Below are 27,788 nucleotides of genomic sequence, written 5' to 3' on the forward strand. Positions count from 1 at the left end.
AATTTGGAGAGCACGCCTTCTCTCTCACAAACTAATTGTGCAAAGAACACATCATGTTTATGCTAAACAAGCTCATTTTGTCAAGTCTAACACATTAGAATGACTTTTAGGTACACTGCTTGTTGTTGTTCCAAGGGAAGATTTATAACAGTAATAGAACATCGTTATTAGGATCTAAGTGACAGAAAACACAACACGTGCTCATGATGCCGCATATAAGCTTACATTTCTGACTAAATCACTTGGAAAAATCGTTTTCTTTAGGTAGAACTGTTGTCACAATGAAGTTGACCCTATTTTAAGGACAAAACAAGACGACAGATTGAAAGAAGTAAACAAGATAAGGATAGTATTTATTTGGTACGTAAGTGATTTCACTACTATGTTATTTACTAGGCTTTAAAACTATAAAGTAACAGCAATGAGGACAAGGGTGAAGAGATTTGATCACAGAATTATAAACCAAAGCTATAAGGTGTTAAGAACAGAAATGTTGGAAGAAAAGAGTGAATTAAACTGTAGGTGAACAGCAAGCTAGCGAATTACAGAGAAGGTCCTCAGTGCTATTAAGGCACCTACAGAAATGCGTAAGTTTAATTATGGACTAACAAAAATTGTTCGTTAGTCCTTAGAATACTAACTGTATTACAGTACATTTAAAAGGATTAAGATTTGAATAACTTCCTAAAAATGAAAAAGCTGTCATGAATTTTACTGAACTTACATGGAACAACTGACAGCTGAACACAAAGCTACTAAACAGAGCACAGGGATATGCAGGCACATTGGTGTTACACTAAGTAGCGATAGGATTTTAAAACAGATGAAGTAGAAGCAGTTTCAAAATGAAATAAAAAGCATCATTCCATCTTCTCCTTATATTCCAAATTTTGCTTTACATAAAACAATAACCCAATTCCATAAAATACTTTCTACTTCAGAGAATGACAGAATCTTCTGAGTTGGAAGGGACTCTTGAAGCTCATCTAGACCAACTCCCCTGCAATGAACAGGAACACCTACAGCTAGGATCAGGGCTCTCAGAGCCATGTCCAGAGTAACCTTCAGTGTCTCCAGGGATGGGCATCCACCACCTCTCCGGGCAACCTGTGTCAATGCTTCACCACTTTTACTGTAAAAAACACTTTTCCTTATATCCAGTCTCCCCTCCTTCAGTTTGAAATCATTACCCTTATCACCATAGACCCTGCTAAAGAGCCTGTCCCCTTCTTTCATGCTGCCACCCTTCAGATGCTGAAAGGCAGCCCCCAGACCTCTCTGGAGTCTTTTTTTCCCTGTGCTGAAAAGCCACAGCTCTCTCAGCTGTCCTCATAGGAAGGATCCCGGCAAAAGTACTTACACTTGGATTTGTTGAACCTTGTGAGGTTTTCCTGGTCCCAGCCCACCATCCCATCCCTTGGGCATATTGATCACATCACACAGCTTGGTGTCATCTGCAAACTTACTGAGAGTGCACTCAGTCCCACAGTCAATGTCACTGATGAAGGCATTACAGAGCACTGGTCTCAGTACTGACCCCTGAAGGACACTTGTCCCTGATCTCCACCCAGACAGTGAGCCACTGACCATCATTCTCTGGGTGCAATCTCAGAGCCAGTTCCTTGTCCATCAAACAGTCTACCTACCATATCCATATCTTTCCAATTTGGAGAGAAGGATGTTACGGGGTACCATGTCAAAGGCCTTACTGAAGTCCAGATGGATGACATTAGTAGCTATTCCCTTTTCCACTGATGCAATTATGCCATCATAAAAAGCAACAAGGTTGGGCAGACAGGACCCTTAGTGAAGCCATGCTGGTTCTCCTTTACGATCTCCCTCTCTTCCACCTGCCTTAAGATAGCTTGCAGGAGGATCTGCTCCATGATCTTTCCCAGCACAGAGATGAGGCTGACAAGGACAATAGTTTCCTTGGTCATTCTTTCGACCTTTCTTAAAATGGCTGCTATTTTGCCTTTTTTCCAGTCACCCAGGACTTTGTCTGACCAGCGTGACTTTTCAAATATCATCCAGAGTAGCTTGGCTACTATATCAACCAATTCCCTCAGGGCTCCAGGACACATTTCATAAGGAGCCATAGATTTCCAGCCTTTCTCCAGCTGTCTGAAGTAAAAAAAAAAAAAACAAAAACAAACAAACAAAAAAAAGCACATTCCATTGAAACACTATCCTCATATTGTATAATGTTTTCTTCTATGATCTGAAGAATTTACTCAAATCCCCTCTGATAAAGCCCTGTGAATGGCATTACTTTACCATCATTGTCAAGATCAGCAATACTGTTGAAGTAGCTTACAAGTAACTGTAACAAGACAGGATATGGCACGCAGCACATTTAATTTCACACTTTTAACAGGCTGAATTAAAATTTTCACTGTACTTTTAAAAGCGTATCAACAACTTCACTGGGTATCAGGCTAATTTATTTAGGCACTGGAGAACCTTCACAGTTCTGATCAGAGCTGCCCTCTCCTTTGGTCTCCCCAGCTCTATTTATTTTTTTTTTTTTCCCCCATTTCATCTTCTGTCACCACATTTTCCCACCATAGCAGCTGTCTTCCTCCCAGCCAATTCCACACTTCTGCTTCAGTCAAAATTCTAGAAACTATAATGACAAGTCTTGTGAAAATGAGCACAGCTTTGTCAATACCTAAAATTTAATGCAGAAAAATATTGTATAAGTTTTTGTGAGGATAAGGCATGCAAATACCTTTGGCCATAAATTTGATATACTATTCAGAACTTCCAAAAAACACTTATAATTGAAGCCCAGGTTTCAAATGCTTGAAAGCATCACCACTTCAAACAGACTACAAGTCTCTTCTACATTCTCAGATGACTCGTTCTGGAAAAACTCTTGTATTACAGAACAAGATTTTCTGTACTTGGGTGAAAACAGATCTTTTAAATATTGCCTGCCATTTTTTTCTCTAAACACACTAGAGCTCACTCTGTCTAGAGCCTTGTCTGCCTGAACTTATGTAGAGGACAACTGCCACACCTCTTGATTATTTCCAACGTAACAGCACTAGAACATCTCACAAAAAAAAAGTAATATACACAAATGATGTCTGCTGCTGCTGGACACTGACCATATATTAATGACTGGCAAGAGAGGATAAAACCACCACAAATCATTAATTTCAAGAGATGCTAACAGACACTAACTATAGCAGCATAATATTTTTGCGGTTGAGCACCAAGGCAAACTATGGCAACATCACCCCATGGGCAAAGTTTTCATGACTGTAGGGTCTGTTACTGTTCACATAAGCTTTATTCATTGTGTTGATGTCAACTTTAATTTTTCACTGTTGATCTTCAGACAAGAGGGAACGACAGAAAGTATGGTTTATGCAGTAGGCTGTATCTACTGCAACTATCCTTGATGAGAAACTTGTTTGGATTTAAGTAGGCTAGCACCCCTTGCTACTGAGTGACAATTAATCAAAGTCTGGAGAAAGTGGTGCTTTTGACAGGCACACAGTGAATCTATCCAAAACTTTCATATCATTACAACGCAAAATTTAAATGATGCTTCTTTCATGTCAAACAGGATGGAAGAAAAGGAAGTACTCAAAGTCATAAAACATTCCGAAATGAAATTTCTGCTACTGCAGTAGAACTGAACGTAAAATACCAGGTGATATGAACGAATTGAGTTTACTCAAATCTAGGGGAAGTAGCTTTTTTTTTTTTTTCCCCATGGCTCCAGAGAATATTGTTTGTAGAACAGTTCATGTTCTGAAGTATAGTCCTCTCTAGGGCTTCAGAGTGTGCATCTTTAGATGCAACAATGCACAGAAGAATATAGCTGGTAAGCAGAAATAGTGCTGAATACTCAACTGTTTATAGAATCCTAAAAGCACTTAAAGGAATGTTGCCAAACTGGGGAGGGAAAGAAAGTTAAAAGCCATCAGAAGCAGTCTATTCAAAAACTGCAGGTTTTCATCCAATTTCAGATCATAATAAGCTTTTGCAAGCCACGTTCCAATGATCAAGAGATCAAATTCCTGTCATTTTTGCAGAACAAATCTACCCTCAGCCAAAAAGGCAACAAAAACCACATTGCTGAGCTGGGAAATGTTGATTTGGCTCATGTGTCTTTACTGAGTAGATTTCAAGAAATGTGACTTGTTTTCTCACACCTAGCTCACAAATTTCAATTAACCAATAATAAAAAAAAAAAGCTAATAGAAATCAACTTGGGAAGTGAAAGAGCCTTGTTTCACATTGTTACTGTCTCTTTCATTAGTTTTAAATTTATTGTAAAGAAAAATATTGCAGTTGTGAGTTTCTAAGACCTGATGTTGTAATATCAATAAAGGACTCAAAACCACAAGATTTACACACACAGTACTGAATTCCAAAGTGGGACAACACTGAAGTAGAACGCCTAACTGGTATTATACTTTTGTTTCTAAGATCCCATTGGTAAATTCACATTTGGAATCAAAGAATTGCTCAGGTTGGAAAAGACCTTAAAGATCTCACTGAGTCCAACTACAACCTAACCACACTACCCTAACTCTAACAACCCTCCGCTAAATCATGTCCCTGAGCACCACATCCAAACGGTTTTTAAACACATCGAGGGTTGGTGACTCAACCACCTCCATGGGGAGCTCATTCCAGTGCTTCACAACCCTTAGGTAACTAAAAAGAAGGAATCTAAATATCAAGAGCGCTCTGCAGATTCAACATCACCACTAACTTCACAGTCTAGAACTGCTACAAAAAAATCTAAGACTTACATGTACATGGGTTAAACTTAAAATAGATTCAAGGTACATATATGAAATGATTTTGAGCTTAAAGCATCAGCAACGTAAACTGCATCTCAATTAACAGCACACTTTGATACTTTCATAGTTTCAAGAGCATCACCTGAGAACTGCATGGAAAAATCCAATCAAGTCCCGTACCTTATTTTAATACATACTGACTAAACCTGGTAAGAGACACTACAGACAGTGTATTCAATTAGATTAGTTCTACATATAATACTTTAACATTTCATACAATTCACTGATAGTAAAGGAACACAGCAATTCTTTAAAACAGACTATTTCACCTAGCAGTGTAACCACAGCCATGCAGAGCTAAGCACTCATCCTGCAGTACAGACACACACTGGAATGACCAAGGATTTTAGGACAGTGCTTACCAAATTACTCAGCAGTTAACAGTAAAAAGAGAGTACATCTGAACATAATATTATACTGTGATATTCTTCGCAGCTTGAGGGTGTAAGCAAGCTTTATGATGAGACCATAAAGGAATTTTTATACTAAATTTATGAGATCGTTATAACGCTCATTTCCAGCAGCTTGTGACTGGTGTATTAGAAGACAGCCTGCAGCAAAATTGAAAACGAAGATTGCTAAGAAGTTCAAGTGCATACTGGCAATATTCTGTATTGAAGCAAAAAGGAGGAAGATTTAAGCATCAGGACTTACAACAAGGACATTTCAGAAACAGCAACATGAGAAATACTGATTTTATATCCTTATTCCTTTGCAAAAATTTACCTGAAGACTGGCTAACACACAGCACACGTGGCTGAAAAACGACTACTATTCCTGAATATTCACAACAATCATCTATTGCTAAATCATGAATTAATGATATCAGATCATATTCACAGCATATCCAATTTCTCTTGTTTTGTAACTCAGACGTTCCCCACTTGCTTATTACCTTGTCAAACCACATTAACTGGCTATTGTAAGACAAACCTTAAAATCCAGTCCTTGTCCCAAATGGCACTGTGCAGGACAAAAGCAACAGGTCACACACTGAATTGTTCTGCAGCAACAAAGAGAAGCTGAAGTACCTTCTGAAGAAGGTTCAGAGTATTCAGACAGATTCATAAATATGCAATATTTTGAGATTCAGGTTCAAAGGGAATCTTGGACCATCTCTCTTTTATGTATCCCAGCTTGCTATATTTTAGACAACCACTGAGCAAAAGCCTTTACATTTGGCAACAAACATATTAACGTATTCTGAAAGGTATCCAGCCTGAAGTCAACCAAGATGAAAACAAAAACACAGCAAAGGCCTCAGAACCCAGCCTGGACACATCCTCACTGCATTTCTAAATGGCAGATTCATTGTCTACAATAACTAAGTGGTACTTTAATTCAGAATTCATCTGACTGTAATTTTAAGCCACTGGTTTTTGTTTTATTTTGGCTTTTCACCTGAACAACTCTGCCAAATAAAAGATGTGAAGAGAAGTAAATAGTAATAAACAGAAATAGTTGGCAGCTGGATACAACATCTCATCACACAATGACTAGTAGTCAAAGGTAATGCAATCATGCAAATAGACAAACCTACTCAGTTAGAATTTCTTCTGGCCACTTGGCCAACAAACACAGAGATGTAATTATGTGGGTAGTTTGTTGAAACTAAAAATATTTCTGAGAGATTCTGAACTACACAGACATTTTTAATCCAGGTACATCAAATGACTGATTTCTGGTGACCTGATAGGGACAACCCAAGATAACATTTTTATTTCTAACAACATGATAAACATAAATGCAAGTTACAGAAATAGAGATCTGTTAAAACGGAACTAACCGTAACAGTAAATCACTCTACAGACATATAGATGGTGCTACTCTATTGTGGCATTCTCTCTCCCCATCCACATTAATCCTGTTTTTTAAATTTTGGAAAAATATAAATCACATCTTTCCTCTCATGAAGACCTGCTTGCAAGTAAGTTACCAGAATGCTATAATTCAAGTAATTAGATATGTAATGGCATAGACTTCCTTCAGAGTTTTGCTCTGTGGCCTTCTTAAACACCCTGAGTTTTATTTTGCCTGTTGATTCTCTTCTAAGCATAATCCACAAAAAATGCAGTCTTAGCGGTTAAAGCAGTTCTAGAAGGGATAGTGACACTATAAATTGTTCAATTCAGGCATAAAACATGAGCTGTACAACAGTCATAAACCAGGCTCAATACATAAGTAACACTAACCAGCAAGGAACCTTTAAGGTTATCAGAATGCGTGTTCTCTGTTGAACGCAGTTTTGGCTACCTGCAAGGCCCTTTAATTATAAAATGCAAAATAAGTAATTCAAAATGTATTTCGTAAACCTAACAATTGAATCAAGCACATGCATTCCCAACAGACTCTTTTGCCATGTAATGCTTAAAGTTCTTGCTTTACAGGTCTCCAGCACCCTTGCAACAACATCACGTGGATTGCCAGGACTGCTGTGGAACAGTCATGAAGTGCAACAGAAAGCTTTTTCAATTCACGTGGTATGTTGAAATTGTGAATTTCTGGATTTTTATTCCCTTTACACAATAATACTCCCCTTGCTTGCCTCCATCTCAAGTGTTCTGCAAAATAGAAATACTTACACGAACTTCCGAATTTGAAAACTAAAGGTGAACATTTTATCAAGCTTGAACTCCAAACTGTTTTCTCAGTCACTCTGATTTATTTTTATGAGCAACTGGGAAGTACCCTCTATGTGATAAAATACAAGGAAAGTCTTTACTAGCAGGGCTTTTTTTAATCATGTCATATACTGTCAACATCCTTTTTGTAGTAAAAAACGAAATACTAAGTTAGTAGTACTAAAGGCCCAAAGGAAGCAACATTTACAAATTAACAGAATCATCTGTTTATCAATCAAATGCAACTCTAAGGAACCTCACCGGGAAGAAAGAAAATTCAGATTTCAGGTGAGCAATTAAAAACTGCAAAGCCTACGTTTGCTTCCAGGTCAAAGTCATGATAGGCCAAATATTGCTAAGCACAGAGCTAAATTCTGACAGAATGAGCTAATGCAGAACACAGACTTGGGAAGGAGGAGCATGTAATGTTACGTAGCACACAAAGCATGCACAAAAGAGACCAATCAAGTCCAATAGTATATTCCTTAAAATCTCTGTAATTTTAATCTTAGATGTTCTCTCTCAAAAAAAACAAAAAACCAAAAAAAACCTGTCCACTATGAAACTCTTCTTATTTCCCTGCTCAAAATAAGAAGTTTCCATCTTCAGAAGGCTAAGATCTTCAACAGAAGAACAAACAGTATTTACTCCAGGGGAACCCCTCTCAAAGTAAACATAGTGCAGGTTCCACCCACGTAGCTGTTCTTTCATCCTGCTGCATTTACTTTTTATTTGGCCCTCTCAATTATTCTCTTTTACTACTTGCACGAATCCATCTAAAAGGCTCAGTACTGCAAGTGTGAAAGTAAGACTTTGAACCTAAAATGTTTAGAAGGTACAAATCCTTCAGTACATTTCAATAGAAAAAAAAAAAAAACAAAGCAGTGGATTCACAAAGGATCGCTTTGCTATAGAGAATACAGTATAAGAAAGCAATATGGTGAGGAACTGGCAGTTCCGTGAACATACTCCACTGGTAATCAGTTCTTTACAAGTTCAGCTCTTCCCTTGATCTTGCTTCACTTTTGTTTGTTCTACAGGTCCAAATAAGGAGCACAAAGAAATATTTGTGAAACCAACTTTTGTTTTTCCATCACAGAATGCAGTGTAATACGGAACAATAAAAGCAAATTTCACTTATTTTTATGTCACTTACCTTCACATGACTGAAGTCCCCACCTTTGCTGCTTTCTTGAGGGTTAATGGGTTTAGCCTCCACTCTTGGTTTGACAACTTGCCGAAAAGGACTGGAGAGCGGAAGTCCACTAACACTGATTCCATCTAGAAAAAGAAGAAACTTTTTTTTTTTCTGCTTTACATTGCATTGTATCCCAATAAATCTATATTTCCCTTATTAAAAAGAGAGAAACTAAAAAAAAAACACAATATTTTATACAACATGGCAAAAAATGTTTTAAAGATTATTTCACTGTATCCTTCTACAGAAGCCAAAAAGTAAACAGGAAAACAACTAAGCCTCTGTGAAACTCACAGGAAAATAAGGAAATCAAATTTGAAAAAAGATAACAGCAGTGTCAGAGTTCACAATATATATTTAGTTTTAGTATTTGCAGTATTAAAAAGTACAAATATATAATTTTTGTGCTGCACTATCATAATGGTTCTAGTAAACGTTTAATACCACTTAACAAACCCTATATTACAAGTATATGTTTTACATTAATAATTAAACTATGTTTTGTACTAAATACTGACAAGAAATATATAAAATATATAATATGTATATATTTTATATTTCTTACATAGAACAAAGAATGGAAACTAGGCTTTACATTCTAACAGTCAACATAAAGCTTAACAGAAATAGCATTTTATGTTGCTCATAAGCCTGCATAACTTGAAGGTTAAAGAAAAGACACTATCATATCTGGTTTTGCCTGTGTACTGAAGCCATATGCTAAACACAAATCCATTAAAATAAAAGACAACTACCATTTAATAAAAAAAAGAACAATGAGAAAATCTAAAAAAAAAAAAGAATTTTAATATAAATTAATAACTATACTTACAGTTACTACTTATAATTTGTTATTATATAAACTTACATCCAAAGTCCAAAGAGTAGGACGTTGCTTCTACACAGCGCAAAACAAGTGCAATCCAGAAATACCAACTAAATACAGACAAAATCTCACACCTCAAAGAACACATAACTACACATAGGGGAAACACCAAATTACTATGGAATCACTGAATCCTTAGAGCTAGAAGGGACCTTTCAAGGTTAACTAGTTCAACTCCCCTGCAATGAACAGAGACACCTACAGGTACATCAGGATGATGAGATCCCTATCCAGCCTGATCCCAAATGTTTCCAGGGATGGAGCTGCCATCCCTCTCTGGGCAACCTGTGCCAATGCTTCATCACCTTTATTATAAAAACAAACACAAAAACCAAACAGACTTCTCCTTTGGAAACTGCCCTTATCAAAGCATACTTGCTCAATCATATACCAAATCCATGGATAACTTCAAATCTGGACTTGTTGCACATACCTTTCTCCAAGGCTCAAATCAGAAGAGCAAGATCAAACATTTTTTTGTTTGTTTGTTTTTGCTTCATTAAAATCCTATTTCACAGGCATTTCAATAAGAAAACAATGGTCAATTTCCATATTTCTCTCCTTCCAAATTCATTAACTGAATTGTTTAAAAATACACCTTAATTCAGCCTTAAATATAGAACATTCTGACTAACATAGGATTTGAAGACATTGATTTGGTAGAGTTACTTAACTGTCAAAGAACTTACAAGTATTCCACAGATAATGAAATTGGATCAAAGTAAAAACCTTAAGTGAAAACAATGACTTTTTTCTCAGATATTTCCACCAGCAGCTGCCAGAAACATCATCTGCTCAATCAAACCACAGCATTCAAGATGTCTTTAAAAGGTCAACAACCTTTATGGATTCCAGCAAAAGCTGTATTCATTATACATCGATGTGGGCAAACCAAAAGAGCACAAGGAAAACACGCTGTACTACTCTGAAATTTATGCCCCAGAAGCCTCATTCTTCTCACAGATTGAATTTTTCTATTAATCCTTATAAACGCTCGTATTAGAAGAAATATTTGTTCCACATGAGCTCGCTCCAGAAGATCAATCATCAGTATCTAACTGACAAAAAAGCCCGACGCAAGTGAGATTAGCAAAGCTACAAATGGAAAAGACAACCCTGTGACTACCCTGGAGAACTGAAAACAAAAATCAGCTAAATAGTATTCCTTAAAAACATTCAGCAACAGTGAAGAAAGCCTCTGCTCTGATAGCTACATTAAATCATGCCATTTCTACCCCATGAATATCAGGGAAAAGGAAGGGATATAAGAGCAAGAACTTTGCACGGGATAACTGTTATTTTACTTTTAATGTGCATAAGAGACAGTTAAACACCAAACACTTCCAGACCAACTCTTGGCATCTCTTAAAAGTCAACTGAGATCAGAACAAATTCACGTACTAGACCAAAGTTTGAGACAGTCGTACGCTAGGACATCCAAGCAAGCTTTCCAACAGCGCTGATGGTAAGCACACTTGAGAGCTTAGAAATTCATTATTTTTAAAGAAAATTTAAAGATTTATCCTGAAGAAAAATGGTATTTTAAAACTGATTAATTTCATTTGTTCTGTAATTAGACCAAAAGTTATTTTTGTATATAACTGCACAAAACAAAAGGAAAAGAACCAAACATGAAACATCCTCAATTTTCACACCAGGCCCAAGGTTTCCCTTATTTGAAGTAAGGAAACACAATACCTAAAACAACAGATTGGACAAACAAGCAATATTCCTGTTAATTAGTCTTTCAAAACCCCATTTTATTCTCATTTTTCTTCAAAACAACTGAGACAAACTTTTGCTTACATTGTTTCAATGGAAAGGGAAAAATTTTTTCATCTCTAAACTCAGAGCAAAAGTAGGTAGGATAACATAGAGAACACTGCTTCAGGCAAGTCTTAAGAGGAAAAGTCTCAGGTTATCACAAGAGTATTCAAACTTTAATTTTGAATCATGGCACTATGACATGATATACAACAGGGCCCAGTGCCAGGCCCTGTGTCATACTCCAAATGACTCACCCCTTCACAACTCTACGCCAACCTGACTATGCCAGGTGACTGTGCTGCCAGAGGACAAACATAAACAACATTCCAGTCATGTTTTTGAATTTATTTTGCTTTTTCAGGCATGTGACCAGGCTGCAAAATTTGTTTGGTATTTTACAACCTGATCCTTTGCAATGCATTCAACAGTCACCAGAGAACAGGGAAACATGTTCTATCAAAAGCACTGCTATGCTGCTGAACTTGGTGACTGCAGGTGAAAGAAGGTAATAGATAAATTTAAATAAGTTTACCAGAAGTTTTCATTTACTTCACATCTATATTTTTTGAGTTGTCAATCTGCAAATACACTTCATTTTCTTTCATTCAGTTTAGAGATTTGAAGATGCTACGTCCTCCAATCCTCCATAATGCCAATCAGCTTGAGAAGCCTTTACTATAAAAAGAACAATTGTCTTGCTACTTGGTCCAGAAATCTTTCTGATTTGTGGAATTCATATTGAACATCTCCATGGTAACAGCACATGACCAACACTTTTTCCATGGCAACTGTAAAAAAAGCAGCTTGCTTTTCCAACATCACAGTCATTGCTGTCATAACAGAGTGAAATCTCTTCCCAGCATTTCCTATCTCCTCTCAAATTTTAAGTAAATTGTCAGTTTAACTTCATTAGCCACTTTTGCACTACTCTGCACAGATGAATCCTGCAGAGTCACATAACTGATCAAGGTAGAGTTTACTAAGGCAGTTCATCATAAAGATTTACAAGCCAGTGACCGAAGTGTCACAGAAGGAGCTGCCACAGGGCAGCTTCTCTTCAGTTCAAATCCACAGCCCTGCTGCAGTGCACTGCTGTGCAACAATCACTGGCTTTGTGCAGATGACCAAAGTAGATAAGCTTCTGAATAAATACACCATAATTATGGTAACTGCAAACTCTATTGCAAGCAAACAGCGGGCACAGGCCGAGAGAGGAGCAGCAGAGGGACTCCAGAACTGAGGAGGTGGAGGCAGAAGGGGCGCCAGGCCCACAGGAAGGATTCCCTTGTAGCCCCACAGAGTCCACCTGGAGCATAATCTTCACCCTGCCGCATATCTCTACCCTGCAACATGGGAGAGCCCACACCACAGCAGGGAGACACGTGAGGTGGATCGAGCTCTCGCAGAGCTCAGAGATCAGTGATCAGCAGCGCACAGCTGATTTGAAGGCCTGTAGTTAAGTGATGTTCCCCAGGGGTCTGTACTGCATCCAGAATTGTTCAACATCTTCATCAGTCACCTAGACAAATACAGTCCCCCCCAACAATTTAGCCGATGATACAAGGCTGAGAGGAGCGGCTGGCACATCACACCAGAACACTGTGCTGCCATTCTAGGACGCTTGGACAGAGCAGAGAGCCGGGCAGGGAGGAACCTGATGAGATTCAGCAAGGACAAGTTTAGAATCTCTACACCTGAGGAGGAAAATACACATACACCAGTGCACGTTAGGAACTGACTTGCTGGAGAGGAGCTGTGAGGAGAAGGACCTGGGGATCCTGAAGGACACCAGGTTGGCCATGAGACAGCAGTGTGCTCTTGTGGCCAAGAAGGCCAACAGTATCCTTCATTAAAATAGTGCAGCCAGCAGGCTGAGGGAAGAGATACTCAGCTTGGAAAAGACTGAGAAGGGATCTTATCAATGCTTATAAATATCTGATGGATGAGAGACAATTGAACGAAGCCAGGCTCTTTTCAGTGGTATCCAGCAACAGGACAAGGGCCACAAACTCGAAATTCCATCTGAACATGAGGAAAAGATTGCTTGAGCGTGACATTTGAGTGTGAACAGAACACGCTGCCCAGAGAGGTTACGGAGTCTCCTTCCCTGGAGATATTCTAAATCCACCTAGATAGTTTCCTGTGGAACCTACTCCAGGAAACCAGCTTTAGCAGGAAGTCGGAATAGTTATCTCCAGAAGTCCCTTCCAACCTCAATGATTCTGATGCTGTGATTTCTGCAGCCCTCAGGAGCCCTGCAGAAGCAGGATGTTTCTGAAGGGCTGTAGCCCAGGACGGGTCCTGCTGGAGCAGGGCATCATGAGGACAAAGGAGTGACTGACAGGGGATGCGATGGGCTGAGCCCAACACCCATCCCATCCTCCGCACCATCTGGGGGGTTGGACAAGAGGCAAGATTGGGCCTGGGAATGGGAGAGAAAGATCCTGTTTTGATTTTTTGATCTCAGCAACCAAATCTGTCTTCACAGTACCATATCACAGAACAGCCTGGGTTGAAAAGGACCACAATGATCATCGAGTTTCAACCCCCTGCTACGTGCAGGGTCGCCAACCATCACACCAGGTTGCCCAGAGCCACATCCAGCCTGGCCTTGAATGCCTCCAGGGATGGGGCATCCACAGCCTCCGTGGGCAACCTGTTCCAGTGCCTCACCACCCTCTGAGTGAAAAACTTCCTCCTAATATCTAACCTAAACCTCCCCTGTCTTAATTTAAAACCATTCCCCCTTGTCCTGTCACTATCCACCCTTGTAAATAGCTGTTCCTCCTCCTGTTTCTATGCTCCCTTCAGGAATTGGAAGGCCAGAGCCTTCCCATTTCCAAGCTAAACAAGCCCAGTTCCCGTCAACCTTTCCTATTATGTTTTAATTAAGAAATTGATTTTCTTAAGGTTGACACTGTTTTGCCCATGACAGCAATTGTTAAGTGATCTCCCAACCTTTATCTCAATCCATACACTTTTTCATCTTGCTGTTGCCCCCCCATCCTGTTGAGGGAGAGTGGGCAAGCAGCTGGGTGGATGCTTGGTCCTCATCTGAAGTCATCCTACTAGAGATTAAAACCAAGAAAAGGACTGTAGTAACATCTTTATCTGTGAGTACTTAAGCAGAATGAAATTATAACCGAAGAGATTAATCCAAATGGAATTTGAATATAGAACATGAAAACTAAGTGTCTTCTCAGCCAAGATATTTATTTTTTTTCATTCTTCTGACAAACATGTGAGTGTGACAAATTTGGAGTAAAAAGCTTCTCGATAGGCAATTGCTCTTAAGAATATTGTAAAAGTTTCAAAATACTTTCACCACAAAGAGAAAATACTAACATAGTTCATGACAGGAGATAGAGAATACTTGCCAAGCACAAATACACTTTCTTTTTCTTCAGAAAAAGAACAAGTGATCTTGCATTCTGTTGCAAGTGAAAATTCCACAGAATTCTAGGAACTTGCAGTCCCCAGACAGAGAAAAATATTTTGCTTTTGGCTGGAATAGTCAATTTTCTTCACTGTAGCTCCAACTGTGTTATGTTTTGGATTTATTATGAAAATAAGTGTTGATATTACCCCAATGTTTCAGCTGTTGCACAGCAGTGCTTATATTATGACAAGGACTTTGAGATTTCTTATACCACCATGCCTGCAAGGAGCTGGAGGTGCACAAGGAGCTGAGGGGATACAAACAGGACACTTGAAACTGTCCAAAGGGATCTCTCATACCACAGGGCATCGTGCTCAGCGATAACAACTGATGGGGGTAACGGCGCACGTGGTTGCCTAAGGGGTGATAAACCACAACAGACAAGTAGGAAAATGATACAAGAACAGATTGTGTCAGAGACCAGAGAACTGTGCAGTATTATCTGCTTCACTCTTCACAGTACAGATGGGTGATAAGATGCAGTTCCTTCCCTCTTTTTAACACACTGAGCACCAGGCACCACAGGTAGCAGTATTCCAGGTGATGCTACAAGGAATGCTTTAACTCACTGGCTCCAAGGGCCAGAGCACAGACAGCACACAGCAGAGCGAGCATTCCACCGAAACTCCATTACAGTTGATAAGGATAAAAGCAGTAATTAACAATAGGAAATGCAGAACAAGGTTACAACTCCTGAGATTGTTGAATTAACTGAATTAGCACTGGAATGCTGAACTCAGTAAGAGTGTAAGTGAAATGTAAAGAAATGCATAATCAAAGACTAGAATGTATTTTCACACACTACATAAGACACTGAAGTAAATAACCTCCGCGAAGAAATGGCACAGGAGGAAACTTAGCAGGATGATCAATCAATTAGCCTGCATGTTCTAATAAGAAATGTATGACTGCTTGTCTCATATCCGTCTTAGCTATTTTCTTCGCAAAGATCTGGGGTCTAAAATACCTCTTACTGTATATTTGTGTAGCAGCTGGTACAACTGACACAAGCTGAAGGCCTTCAGCATTTACATACTGTTAAAAAAATAACCTCTGTAACAATCAAATTATGAGATAGATGGATTCAAAGGCCATTGGAAGAGAAAAAGGCAGCTTGCCTTCTGTAGATATTAAAGCTGGAATTTAAGAAAATCTGTAAGAAATTCTCAAAAAATTAACAGTTTTTAAAATAGGTTGCTGATGAATTCAAAGGACAGAAGCATTCGTCAATAAAGACTCATTTACTCCGATTAGAAGCGCAACTAAAAATGAAGATTAACATCAAAGTTGAGACCAAAAACTAGAATCAACCAGAAAATATTCTGAATGATTAAATGCAGTAAAAACAACTAAAAGTAATAACACATATGATAGTACTGAAATATCTCTTAGGACTTCTGACATCATCAATAAAATGATTATCCTAATAGAATTACATGGGCTACTTGATTTTTCAGACCAGGCAAGACTTGAAACCAAGTAAGAAATATCTACAAGCTTTGTAAGAACATTAAGTGAATAAAATCTAGCTATGAAATAGAAGCAACAAAGCAATTCCAAAATAGATGCAAAACAGTCTCATATACCGATATTAAGAACACATTCAAGATCACTGCTTTTAGAAACACACTATTATTTCTCTGCAACCTTTTCCTCCCCAGAGAAGATTGACTTAAGGCACAGTTTTGCTTCTCTTAGCATGTAATTAGTTCCTCTGATGAGTTTATGTATTTAAATAGTCTCACATCTGTCTTTAGGTCCCCTATGCACAGAATGAACAAACACTAACACTTCTGCATAATGAAGTATTTGTTGCAGTTTAATTTACTTCACAAAACATTATCCTCATTTAATAGAAGCTTTTTTCAAAGACTCCTTCCCACTAACAAGTTACCAATTATAAAACAATCCAAAAGAGCAGCTATTGTTCTTGTCCTGTTTAACATCAGGGAAAAAGGAGATATCAGAAATTAAACTATAAAGACTTGGAAGAAGAACTAATTATATTCACAACGTGAACATTCTGTAGAAATCCTTCATCTAGCAGCAGGGAGACACCTTACTGCTGAAGCTCCTTAAGCCAGGCTGTACCAAGCAATACAGTGCTTCCTCAAGTCTTACTGAGTACAACTGCCTTGGAATTGCATTAAATACATACACAGAATTTCCCGACCACAGAATCAAGAGCACAAATAGAAGGAACTCTGAACTCAGCACAGGGAAGATTAGAGGTGTTCAGAAAACCTTCTAGAGATCTCTGGCAACTACCTTCAAATATAAGCCTTGTTTTCCTAATTTTAAGTAATAAAGAGTCCTAAGAACATCTGCCCAGCTGTTCCAACTGCTTGCAAAGTAATTATTTCTAAAGACAGGAAGGAAATGCCATGGGGTGACCTCATTGAAGCCTTTCAGTACCTAAAGGGAGCCTACAAACAGGAGGGGAGCCAGAGGGTAGACAACAGCAGGACAAGGGGAAATGGTTCTAAGTTGAAAGAGAGAAGATTTAGGCTGGATGTCAGGGGGAAGTTCTTTACAGAGAGAGTGGTGAGGTGCTGGAACAGGCTGCCCAGGGAGGCTGTGGATGCCCCATCCCTGGAGGTGTTCAAGGCCAGGTTGGATGGGGCCCTGGACAGCCTGGTCTGGTATTAAATGGGGAAGTTGGTGGCCCTGCATGTGGCAGGGGTTGGAGCTTCATGATCCTTGAGGTCCCTTCCAACCCTGGCCATTCTGTGATTCTGTAAAAGCAAAACAGATTGTGACAGAAGCACTCAATGGCAGGTTTTAATGGGCAAACACACTTCTGTGTTATTGGTGTGTTACAAGGCTATATTCATACAAACCCAAGTCCCAGAGTTGAAGCCTATACAACATAGAGAACGGCCAGTTGCTGGCGTAACAGCTAGGGTCTTATGAAACTCAGTGACTGGGCTCAGTCACTAAGACTCAGTCACTCAGTGACTAAGATGTCAAGTGAAATTCAGCAGAAATAAAAGGGAAAAAAATCGTAGCCTTATATGTGAAATAAGAGACTCTCAGAATATCATTACTGCTCTGAAGCAAGATTGTAGAGCTGTGACTCACAGATTCATGAACAATGAATGTTGAGCAACAGTCAGAAAACAGTAAATAAGCTGTGCATTATTCTAAGGCAAGAAACAGAAAACAACGAAGAGCATCGTTTGGTCACTACTGAAGTACACAGACTGCCTTCCAAATAGCATATAAAGACCTCTGAAAGGATATAGAACCAAGAGCATTCCAAAGAGACAATAATGCTGACAAATGTATGGAACTCTTCCCACAACAAGGTCAGCAAAGCCAAACAAATCTTTACATTGAGAAAGAGACCACCGTAAAAATAACACTGGAAAAGTGTGTAGCATCATAAGCACTGATAAAATGTTTAGAAGATGGACTGTTACCTGCTTCTCAAAATACAAGGAAATATATACTATTGGAAGGACACCAGTAGGCTGAAAGCTGACAAAAATAATTTAGCTGTGCAGCTTCTCTGCACACTATGAATAGGTCTGGCAGAGTGCAAAGAATTTTATGAAGTAGAAACACACTGAGAACGCAAACAATGCCTAAAAAACAGAAATTGTACCAGATTCTGGAAGTTGGAACTCAAACACAAAGGAAAATCACATACATGTTCATAATTTTCCCTATTTTGTACCCCAGGCATCTGCTCTTAACCATTATCACAGCCAGGATATTGGACTAGACTGTCATTGATCTGATCCTGTACAGCCACTCATGTGTTTTTGTTTCCTTTAATCTAGAAAAGCATCTAACATTTTTCTTTACCCGACAGTATACCATCAACACACAAGAATTAGATCAGCAATTCTGATTGATAACTTAGTTTATTTTCCAATTGGATAAGTGTATCATCAGAAACATCTGTAATTTGTCCCTTCTGTGCTGCATTCTGATTATAAACAAAAGGAAGCAATTTCAGCAGCAAGTGAAAACAGATCAAAGTAACAGATGCCCCGCTAAGGGCATTACTTTTAAAAGACACAAGTATTTTGATCATCACTGCAAATCTGGTCTAATCTGGTCTTCAAAAGCAAAAGATAACATAGCTACCATAAGATTAAAAGACATGTTGTAATTGCCATTGACCTTCTTAGTTTTCTGTTGTACTTCATAACAGGACGTTACCTGCTCTTTCAAAATGTGTTGTATTTGTAAGACTTCAGAGAAATACATAAAAATTACAGTAGTGAGTGAAAATATTAATGTACATAGCATTTCTAGTAATACCTTTGAAGTACAGGTGGTACCTGTCACCTTGACCCTAACAGACCTTATTTCTTTATCATTACTGAAAAAGGTTGACTACCTCCTGTCTGCAGTTGGACAACATCTCATCAGAGAAGCTCCAGACAAAAATAATAAGGGAAAAACACTGAACGAAATTTTTTTTTCCATAGGTGGCCGCATAGAAGTTACGTACATATTATTTAAAATAATAAAAAAAAAAAAAACTGTTCCACAGCTATTTCAAATTAGTAACAAGGAGAAAGTAATCACAGAATGGCTGGGTTGAAAAGGACCACAACGATCATCGAGTTTCAACCCCCTGCTATCTGCAGGGTCACCAACCACCAGACCAGGCTGCCCAGAGCCACATCCAGCCTGGCCTTGAATGCCTCCAGGGATGGGGCATCCACAACCTCCTTGGGCAACCTGTTCCAGTGTGTCACCACCCCGTGAGTGAAAAACTTCCTCCTAATATCAACCCTAAACCTCCCCTGTCTCAGTTTAAAACCATTCCCCCTTGTCCTGTCACTATCCACTCTTGAAAACAGTCATAAAGCGTGTTAACTTCTTCTGCAGTATATTTTGTTTGTACCTTATTTCATCTAAAAAACTGCCCGTCATATCTAGCTTTCAATTACATCTGGAGATTTATGAGACAGGGCAAATAGCAGAAAGAAGTTTTTTTTTGTTTTTTTTTGTTTTTTTAAAGTTACAAAAATAAACCAAGAGAACTGGAACTAAAAACCATAATGTCTACCTTTACAATACTGACTTTCATAATTTCTTTTTAAGTCACGTTGATGACATCGATCAAATTTCTTCTCATACCCATGATTCAGATTTCTTTTCCATTAACGCCAACTAGAAAGATAATTCCAAACAAAACTGAAGCTAAACTTACATTTTGAATCAAACAGCCTACGCAATTTCTATACAATGTAATGGACAAGGAATTGAATTATGAGCTCATAAAAGCCCTTAAAAATCACCGAGCAATAAGTTACTGAAATTTCCATGGCAATATCATCTGCAAGGGAACATGAAGACCAGCAGTTCAGGGATCTGCAAGAAGCGCAGTATTTTATGCTCCTAAAACAGTAAAATAATTCAATAGTTCCCCTATACTCTGCTTCTGTAAATTTGTTTCATAAAATTTGTGCTGCATAGAATTACATTTCCTATAAAGGACATTTCTCTAAACCTCAGTTCCTACGTATCTGCATTTTCGTCAGAATTTCAGGGTGCTTTCCTTCTTCCTTCCATCAAAAATTTTTTTCAAGCCTTTGCACAGTACTAATTAAGAAATGGAGTCCTTCAAAGTAAGCCTTAGCATAGAAACATTACATTTTCTTTTTTTTTGTTTGTTTGTTTTTTTTTTTAAATCTATTTTACACTCAGAATGTTTAAAAAATAATGAAATAATTTAAACTTTTGTTTAGAAGCATATGCAAGGTGACTCACAGAACTCAGTCCTTTTGGCTTTGATTAAGCTATGCATGCCATTTCACTGCAGTTTTTCTACATTGAAAAATATTTGTATTGTAATTATTGATTACACAAACAACGTACACCTAGAAGTGAATTCAGGGAAAAGTTGAGGTAATTATTACATGGTTCTCTTTAAGATACACAAATACTATGTTTTATCAAGTAATTCAATTACTGTAAATATATCAGACAATTGAAGAAATACAGAGTATAGCAATTACTCCAGTAAGACCATGTTCATGATAAAGAGGAAATCCTCACTACAAGTATCTGGTGCTTGTAATATGGCATCATTCTAATACACGCAAACATTGTTCTTTCCTCTTCAAAAAGCTATGAGTTTAAGCATAAGAAAACAGAAATATTTGAGGGATTACACCCTACAAACCAGTATGACTCTTCTGTCAAAACTATCAGCCACTATTAACAATTCTACAATCCTGTAAAATGAAATAACCAACTTGATATTAATTGCTACATCTAAACATCTAAAAGATATTTACAAACTGTTTTTCTCCATCAGAGAACAATCTCTATCAAGAAAAATTTTAAAAGAGCAAGATGGTATCTCATGTCAAAGTTTGGTCAAGCTGTCACAAAAATTCAGTCTTCAATCCATAATCTTCATGAAGAGCTGCTTCTGCATTACAAGTTATAAATATTAAAATATCACACGCCGTATTTCAAAGAAGAAGGGCACAAGGACTGGACAACCGCTTCTCAGCGGTTCACAAAACGCTGCTGAGGAAGAGGAAATGAAGAACTCACCATCACTGAGATCTTGCAGAAGATTTTCTTGGCACGAGAAGTCCAGCTTCACTTTAATGTTTACAACAAATGTTGCGATCTTCCCAGGTCTCAGAGGAAACTGGGAGAGCGTATCTTCTAGCTTCCAACTCAGGAAGTCTCCATACAGCTTCTCTGTATTAAAATAAGCAAAAATTTTAAGACTATGATCACCATCATTAAGAATATTTCATTTTGTAACTGTTGTGCAGAGCATTAACTGATTTCTCATTTTCTGTTTAAATTCTAAGATATTTAGACATAAGGCATCAGAAATGATCGTAACAATAGAAGGCATCAGAGATATTACAGCGACTGAAAGGATCACAAAACTGAAAATATAAATTTAGGTGAATAAATACAGAAAAAAACCAACATATGCCATAGGTAGCATTAAATATAATTTCTGAATACTCAAAAACATAGCCTGAAAAGTTCACATAGCTCTGAATCTTCTAGGCTCCCACTTAAGAAGTGGCACATTAGTTAAAAAAAAAAAAAAAGCATTAAGATATTACACCAAAATAAGTAAGTTACAATTCTGAAACACTTGTGGCATCACTACACAGTTAGTTAACAAGCAATGAAGAAGACAGTGAAGGCCATCAGCATTCAATTATTTGTAAAGAAAACAAAGTCCTTCCTCTAAACTGGGAAGCACAAAGTATGCAACATTCAAACATTAAGAATAGCACCAGGTAGGAGTAGTTTACTTAAAAGATATGGGTTAATAAACGATTTATCATTGATTCTCATGACATGCAACAAGTCATTATTGGTTCTTCTTTCCTACTCCTGAAACACCAGAAAGTAATAGGAGGAAAAGAACAAAAACAAAGAACATCATTTATTGCTCATCTGCAATAAATTGAGATCCTTTTACCATTCATGCAGCCTCCTTAGCATTCCAAGAACAACAAATAATCCACTATGAAGAGCAGCAGAGGTCAATGCCACTTCAGGAAGAAGGGTGAGTTGCATTATTTCAAGTTGAAAGATATGCCAAAAACTGAACTCAGTGCCCCATCCCCAGAGGTGTTCAAGGTCAGGTTGGATGGGGCCCTGGGCAGCCTGGTCTAGTATTAAATGGGGAGGTTGGTGGCCCTGCCTGCAACAGGGGGGTTGCAGTTTGATGATCCTTGAGGTCCCTTCCAACCCAAGCCATTCTATGATTTTCTGATTAAGTGCTTTCAATAAAAGCAAAAAAGCTTTGGTATTCTGTGAAGTTTATGAAGTTTACATAAGAGATTTATTTATTTTTTTTAATTAGACAAGGTTTCTGAGTACTGGAACAGTCTAAAACAGCTACTCTAGATGTAGCAGGTGGTGACTGCCTTTGCATCACTTGTTCACCTGTTTCTTTTTTCTTATTATTACAACCCGTGATTTTTCTCACCTCTGCCCCTGCAGTTCTCTCCCACATCCATGGCAGCAGGGAAGAGCAGGTGTGCAACTCGGTGGGAGTGAAACCACCACATCCATAAGTATATATAAATCTTAATATCCACTAATATTTGTAAGATCATAAAAAGGTGAGCACCGGCACGAATGTCTACGTACGTAACATAAACTTGATAGTTAGACTGGGAGCATTTCAGAGATATTTACTGATTCATAGCAACACATCACAAACGTCAGCAAAAAATGCTGACAAATTATTCTAAAGGCTCACTGAAAAAGCAATGTTTTGCATAAGGAGCAGAGAAAGTCACAGAGCTCATTTCTGCTCTGTACCAGGCTCCATTTACAAGCAAGTAAGTGTATTGGCACTTCAGGGCCTTTCCAGTCATCATCTTTAAGAAAACAGTGGGAAGACTGTTTCAGCTACAGTCTAGATTTAATGATCTAACAAGAATAATTAGAATTCTAGTCAAAAGTTCATTAATTTACCCAGAAACAGCTGCATCCAGAAAAACAAGTGAATATTTTTCCCTTGCTTCTGCCTAAATGATAAATGCTTTTTCTAGAATAATTGTCTTCATTCTTCCCTCACCAAATCAATATTACAGACTTCTCTATAAGACCAAAAATATGGTAAAAAGAAGAAATCCCACTAATAGTTGTTTCCATAAAGTCACCTCCATCTCATCCAATGATTGAGCTCTAACAAACTCATTGTTCCAGTTTCCATTCATTTTCGAGGAAATACATTTTAAAAGCAGAGCAATCTCTGTTTTCTGTTCCTGATAAGTAAAAACATAGTATGTTACAGGGATATTTTTCCTCAAATCAAAATGACATATCCCAAGTACTTGACTGTATTTCCAGCTTAAAGAACAAGTTGTTTCCAAACTGTATTTCCATTAAGCAAAAAATGCATTTGAAGATATTAAGGGTGAAAAGATCTTTAGAGTGAAAACAACCCCTGCAGGTATTAAGGTACCCAAGAAATACACTCTAATTTAACACTTGTAATTACAAGACAAAGTCTGAATGCTCAAGTTGAAAAATCAAGTTCAATATTAAGTATTAGTGGTTTATAGTTCATTATTATTTTCTTTACCTGGTTTAGCAGTCAGTATTACACTGAATTATATCACAACACTGGGATTCAAACCTATCAGTTGTATGGAAAATATTCTTATTTTGCATTCAGTTGGTTCCAGAGTCTAAAATCTGCATTCAACAGTTGAAGTTTCAAGCCACTTCCAGTCAGGAGTGTAAATGAGAAACTTATTATATCCTTTTCATAGAGACTAAATCACTAAAATCACAACAAATATCATAGGGTATCTTACCCATAACATAATTTCAGGTTCAACTCCAACATCTTCAGGTTTTAAGATCCATAAAAACAATTCCACACTGGCATTTTGCATACCAATTACAAGTAACCATTAGGAGAGTTTTTACTTTCTCACCATCACAAGGCCATACTGTTGTACAGAACAACACGCACTGCGATTGCTACCATGCCTATCAGAATTATTTGCCTGTAACCACAAAAACCATAAAATGCCAACACACAGAGGCAGGCAGCTTCAAAATGGGATTAAGCAAATTTAATTAATGAGCTACCTAAAGAGGACTGCGCGGGGATACGCATCAACTAAGGATACTAAGTACACTACAAACACAACCATGGCCAGACTTGAGAGATCTCCCAAAGTACATTCTCCTAAGGTTCTATGAATTCTTGAACCATCAGCCCTAAAAGAGAATCTTACACCTGTCTCACTTTCTGCTGCAGAATTGAGAGGGTGGGGGTTATGGGCACAGAACCCTACACTAACTGTAACTGTAATCAGCCTTGAGATTGCAAACGTAACTTAAAGCATCACAGAAAGTGCATGTATGTGCAATAGTACTCCGAGTTGTAAATTCCTGACAAATAGAAATAGGCACAGCAGGATAAAAAGCTGCAGTTCAGCCTGGAGGACCACTGAGTCTCTAGCAACATTGCAAACAATTTAATTAAAACACTTGGAACAGAGAAGGAAAAGGTTTAAAGGTAAGGGCAAAAAGAAACAAAGTACAAAGAAAAAAATAGCAGACTATGACTGACAGTTAAGTTCTAGGAAGATCACAGCCAAAACAACTGCTGCTTCTCAAGCTGAGCTTCTGAGAGGAAATAGTAATGCAAGAGCACAGACAGATGACACCAGAATGGTCCATATCTCTGAATTCAAGAAACAAAAGCACACTGCATACACGGAGGATAAACAACTGAAAATAAAAATGTGATATGTTTCAAGGCAACAGAACTCTACAGACTTCCACAGTAATCTGCATCTCTGCTTCTTGCTGCCACACCAGCTGATCTGTATATCCCCAGCAGAATACACAGGACCCCAAAGCAACAATCAGCTCTGAACACATAGACATTCATTCACATTAAATGTCAAGTGCACGTAATTCTAGTGAAAACAGAAGTTGTGAATTTACCAATGTAGAGTAACCACGAGGTTTTATGAAAATCTGGAGCCGCAGACTGCGCATGTTAGAATTACAAGGTTAAAAACATTAATAGCTTGTGTGCTCATCGGCAACTAACCAATATTACTATTATATCTTCTTCCAGATTGAAGGAAAACAGCATCTTTCAAACCGAGGAGATAATTACAGAGTATTTTGGACTCAAACCTAGCAGACAGAAATAGACTCGCAGACCTTGCTATACCCTTTACAATGTAAATGTATCTTGAAGAGCTGCTTCCACACAGCTAACAAACACCCTTATAATTGACAAGAACTTGTTCTAATACCATGAACCATTTAACATTCATCCCAGGAGTAGAAAAAAAAAAGAGTAAATATCTTAAAATGTCCTGAATAACAGGGCAGAAAGGAAAAAAACTGAGAAATCCCACAGCGAAAACCAGAGCAGGACTACCAATGCTCGTAGTTTTGGCTGGAAAAAAAGATAAGCAGATACATATCTGCAACTCTTAAAAATAGCTACCTGGTCCTCAGAGTAGATTTTTCTCACTTGAGATCAGGCATGGTTAAACAGCTGAGACCACAAGCAGATGCTTTCAAAGGCCATGAAAAGAACAGAGTTAGACAGGTGAATTTATTTCCATATGTTTAAGTTCCAGAGAGCAATCACTTTAGGAAAGATCAATGAGGACTGGTTGCTTCTATCATTTAAGCTCATTCAGCATGTGCAGCTGGCACTCACTGCTACAGCCTGCAAGTCTGGTAAGAATGCCTGGCATTCTTCTCTCAATGCTTCAAGCTTCAAAAACACATCAGGGTCACCTTTTCTCCAGAATGGACTGAACAGCTGAGTTACAAAAGCCTTTAGTGGGAACCCCTTAACTTTGACATAACAATCCTCTGGCAAGAGCTGACTGGAGACAGAGGATAGAAAGTCATCCTTTGCACATCATCATTCTACAAAAGTGTAAGAGAATCTGACACAGCAAGTGACAACATGAAGTGACACAGCTGGCCTTCACAGCATACATGTGATGTCTGACTTACAGATATCACAGCCTGCTAGACAAGACTGGTATAACGAGACATTAAAAGACATGATATTGATAGAATTTATTGTGACAATATGACAATTCCCTTTTTCTGATTTGCTTCAGGATCTGTTTCAGAACACAGGGCTGTGACTGTCCCTTTGTAGATGGCACTGGTGAGACAGCACTCCAAATACTGTGTTCAGTTTTGGGCCCCTCAATGCATGAGGTACACTGAGCTGCTCAAGCATGCAGAGAAGAGCGACAAAACTGTTCAACAAACAGGAAAACAAGACTTAAAAGGAGCAGTTGTGAGAACTGGGGTGATGCAGTCTGGAGAAGGCTGAGGAGAAACCTCATCACTCCCAAGAACTACCAGCTGGGCATCAGTCTTATTTCCCAGGTGACAAGACACAAGGAAGTAGCCCCAAGTTGTGCCAGGGAAGGTTAAGATTGGATATGAGGAAGAGTTTTTCCACAGAAGGGGTGGCTAGTCATTGGGACAGGCTGCTCAGAGAGACAGGTAACCCCAACTCGGGAGGCGTTCAAGAGATTTGTGGTGTTTGTACTTAGGGACATGGCTTACTGATGGGACTTTCTGGTCTTATATTGATGGTTTGAGTTGATGATCCTAAGGGTCTCTGCCAAGCTAAATGATTCTTATAAATCTGTGAACAGGCTAGACAGGCACACATGCAGCAGCTGTGCAAGATTTGTAAGAAGTGTCATAAGTGAAAGAACGAAAGAAAAAATCAGGTGAAATCAAGAAAGATTAGAGGCTCTGTGTCTCTGGCCGAAGTTAGGCAACCACTTCTTACAGGCTCCCAAGATGACAGGCAGGCAAACAGCCATAATGGCAGACGAAGATGCCAACCAGCTCTCAAGGAAACCCCGAGCAGCTTGCATTACAGCCACATTTCAAGTAAGAAATAGTAAAGAACATCCAAGAGACCATTTATTAATACATACTATAGATAGTTCCTAACTTCTCTTAACTACAGATAATTCCTAGTGTTCTTAACAATCTACATAATATCTTAATGTATAATAATTTAGGAGTTTGCATTTCTATTAAATGCAGTTTCATGTACTACTCACTTATTTCCATTCATACAGCATCACTGACAAGATTATGCTGCTGACAAACCTTCACTCACAGTATTTAGTCTTTCCTTTACAAACATACAGCAAGAACTTTGCACAGTATGAACACCTTAAAATTACTGAAACAGAGAACAGTAAACTATTTTACTTCAACTTCTGAAGTTATTCTTGGTAACAACTCCCTGACAGATAATCTATTCTTGGATGATTGGCAACTCCTTGTCTCTCAGGCTGCAGAGAAGAGGATATGCTCTTGAAAAAAAGACAAGCCTGAATGCTGAAAAGAGCAAAAAACACCAGGTATCACATCGCATTTAAATCATCTGGCACTGATAGAATAAAATCTACAATCAAATGAGATCTTTCTACTGTATGTATAGATTCTATTGCTCGTCATCTGTAGTTCTTCTGTTAATATCATTTTCTTAATGATGCCTCACAGGACAATAGAGCTGACAGACCATCACAAGGAGGTGGTATTTGCCTCTCAG

General features: G+C 38.3%; 1 protein-coding gene across 3 annotated transcripts in view; it reads right to left on the reverse strand.

Annotated features, from left to right (window-relative positions):
* TRAPPC9 (trafficking protein particle complex subunit 9) overlaps positions 1 to 27,788 on the reverse strand; it is a 469,613-nt gene that overhangs the window by 373,514 nt on the left and 68,311 nt on the right. For all 3 annotated transcript variants that reach the window (XM_042869462.1, XM_042869461.1, XM_042869463.1), the window contains 2 exons: positions 21,266 to 21,418; positions 8,604 to 8,728 (listed from right to left, as the gene is read on the reverse strand). In XM_042869462.1, the coding sequence (XP_042725396.1) occupies positions 8,604 to 8,728; positions 21,266 to 21,418 (278 nt within the window). The remainder of the gene's footprint in view (positions 1 to 8,603; positions 8,729 to 21,265; positions 21,419 to 27,788) is intronic.

The sequence above is a fragment of the Lagopus leucura genome, unplaced genomic scaffold (genome assembly GCF_019238085.1).
Source record: "Lagopus leucura isolate 7727_CA_CO unplaced genomic scaffold, USGS_WTPT01 Super-Scaffold_100002, whole genome shotgun sequence".
Taxonomy (NCBI): domain Eukaryota; kingdom Metazoa; phylum Chordata; class Aves; order Galliformes; family Phasianidae; genus Lagopus; species Lagopus leucura.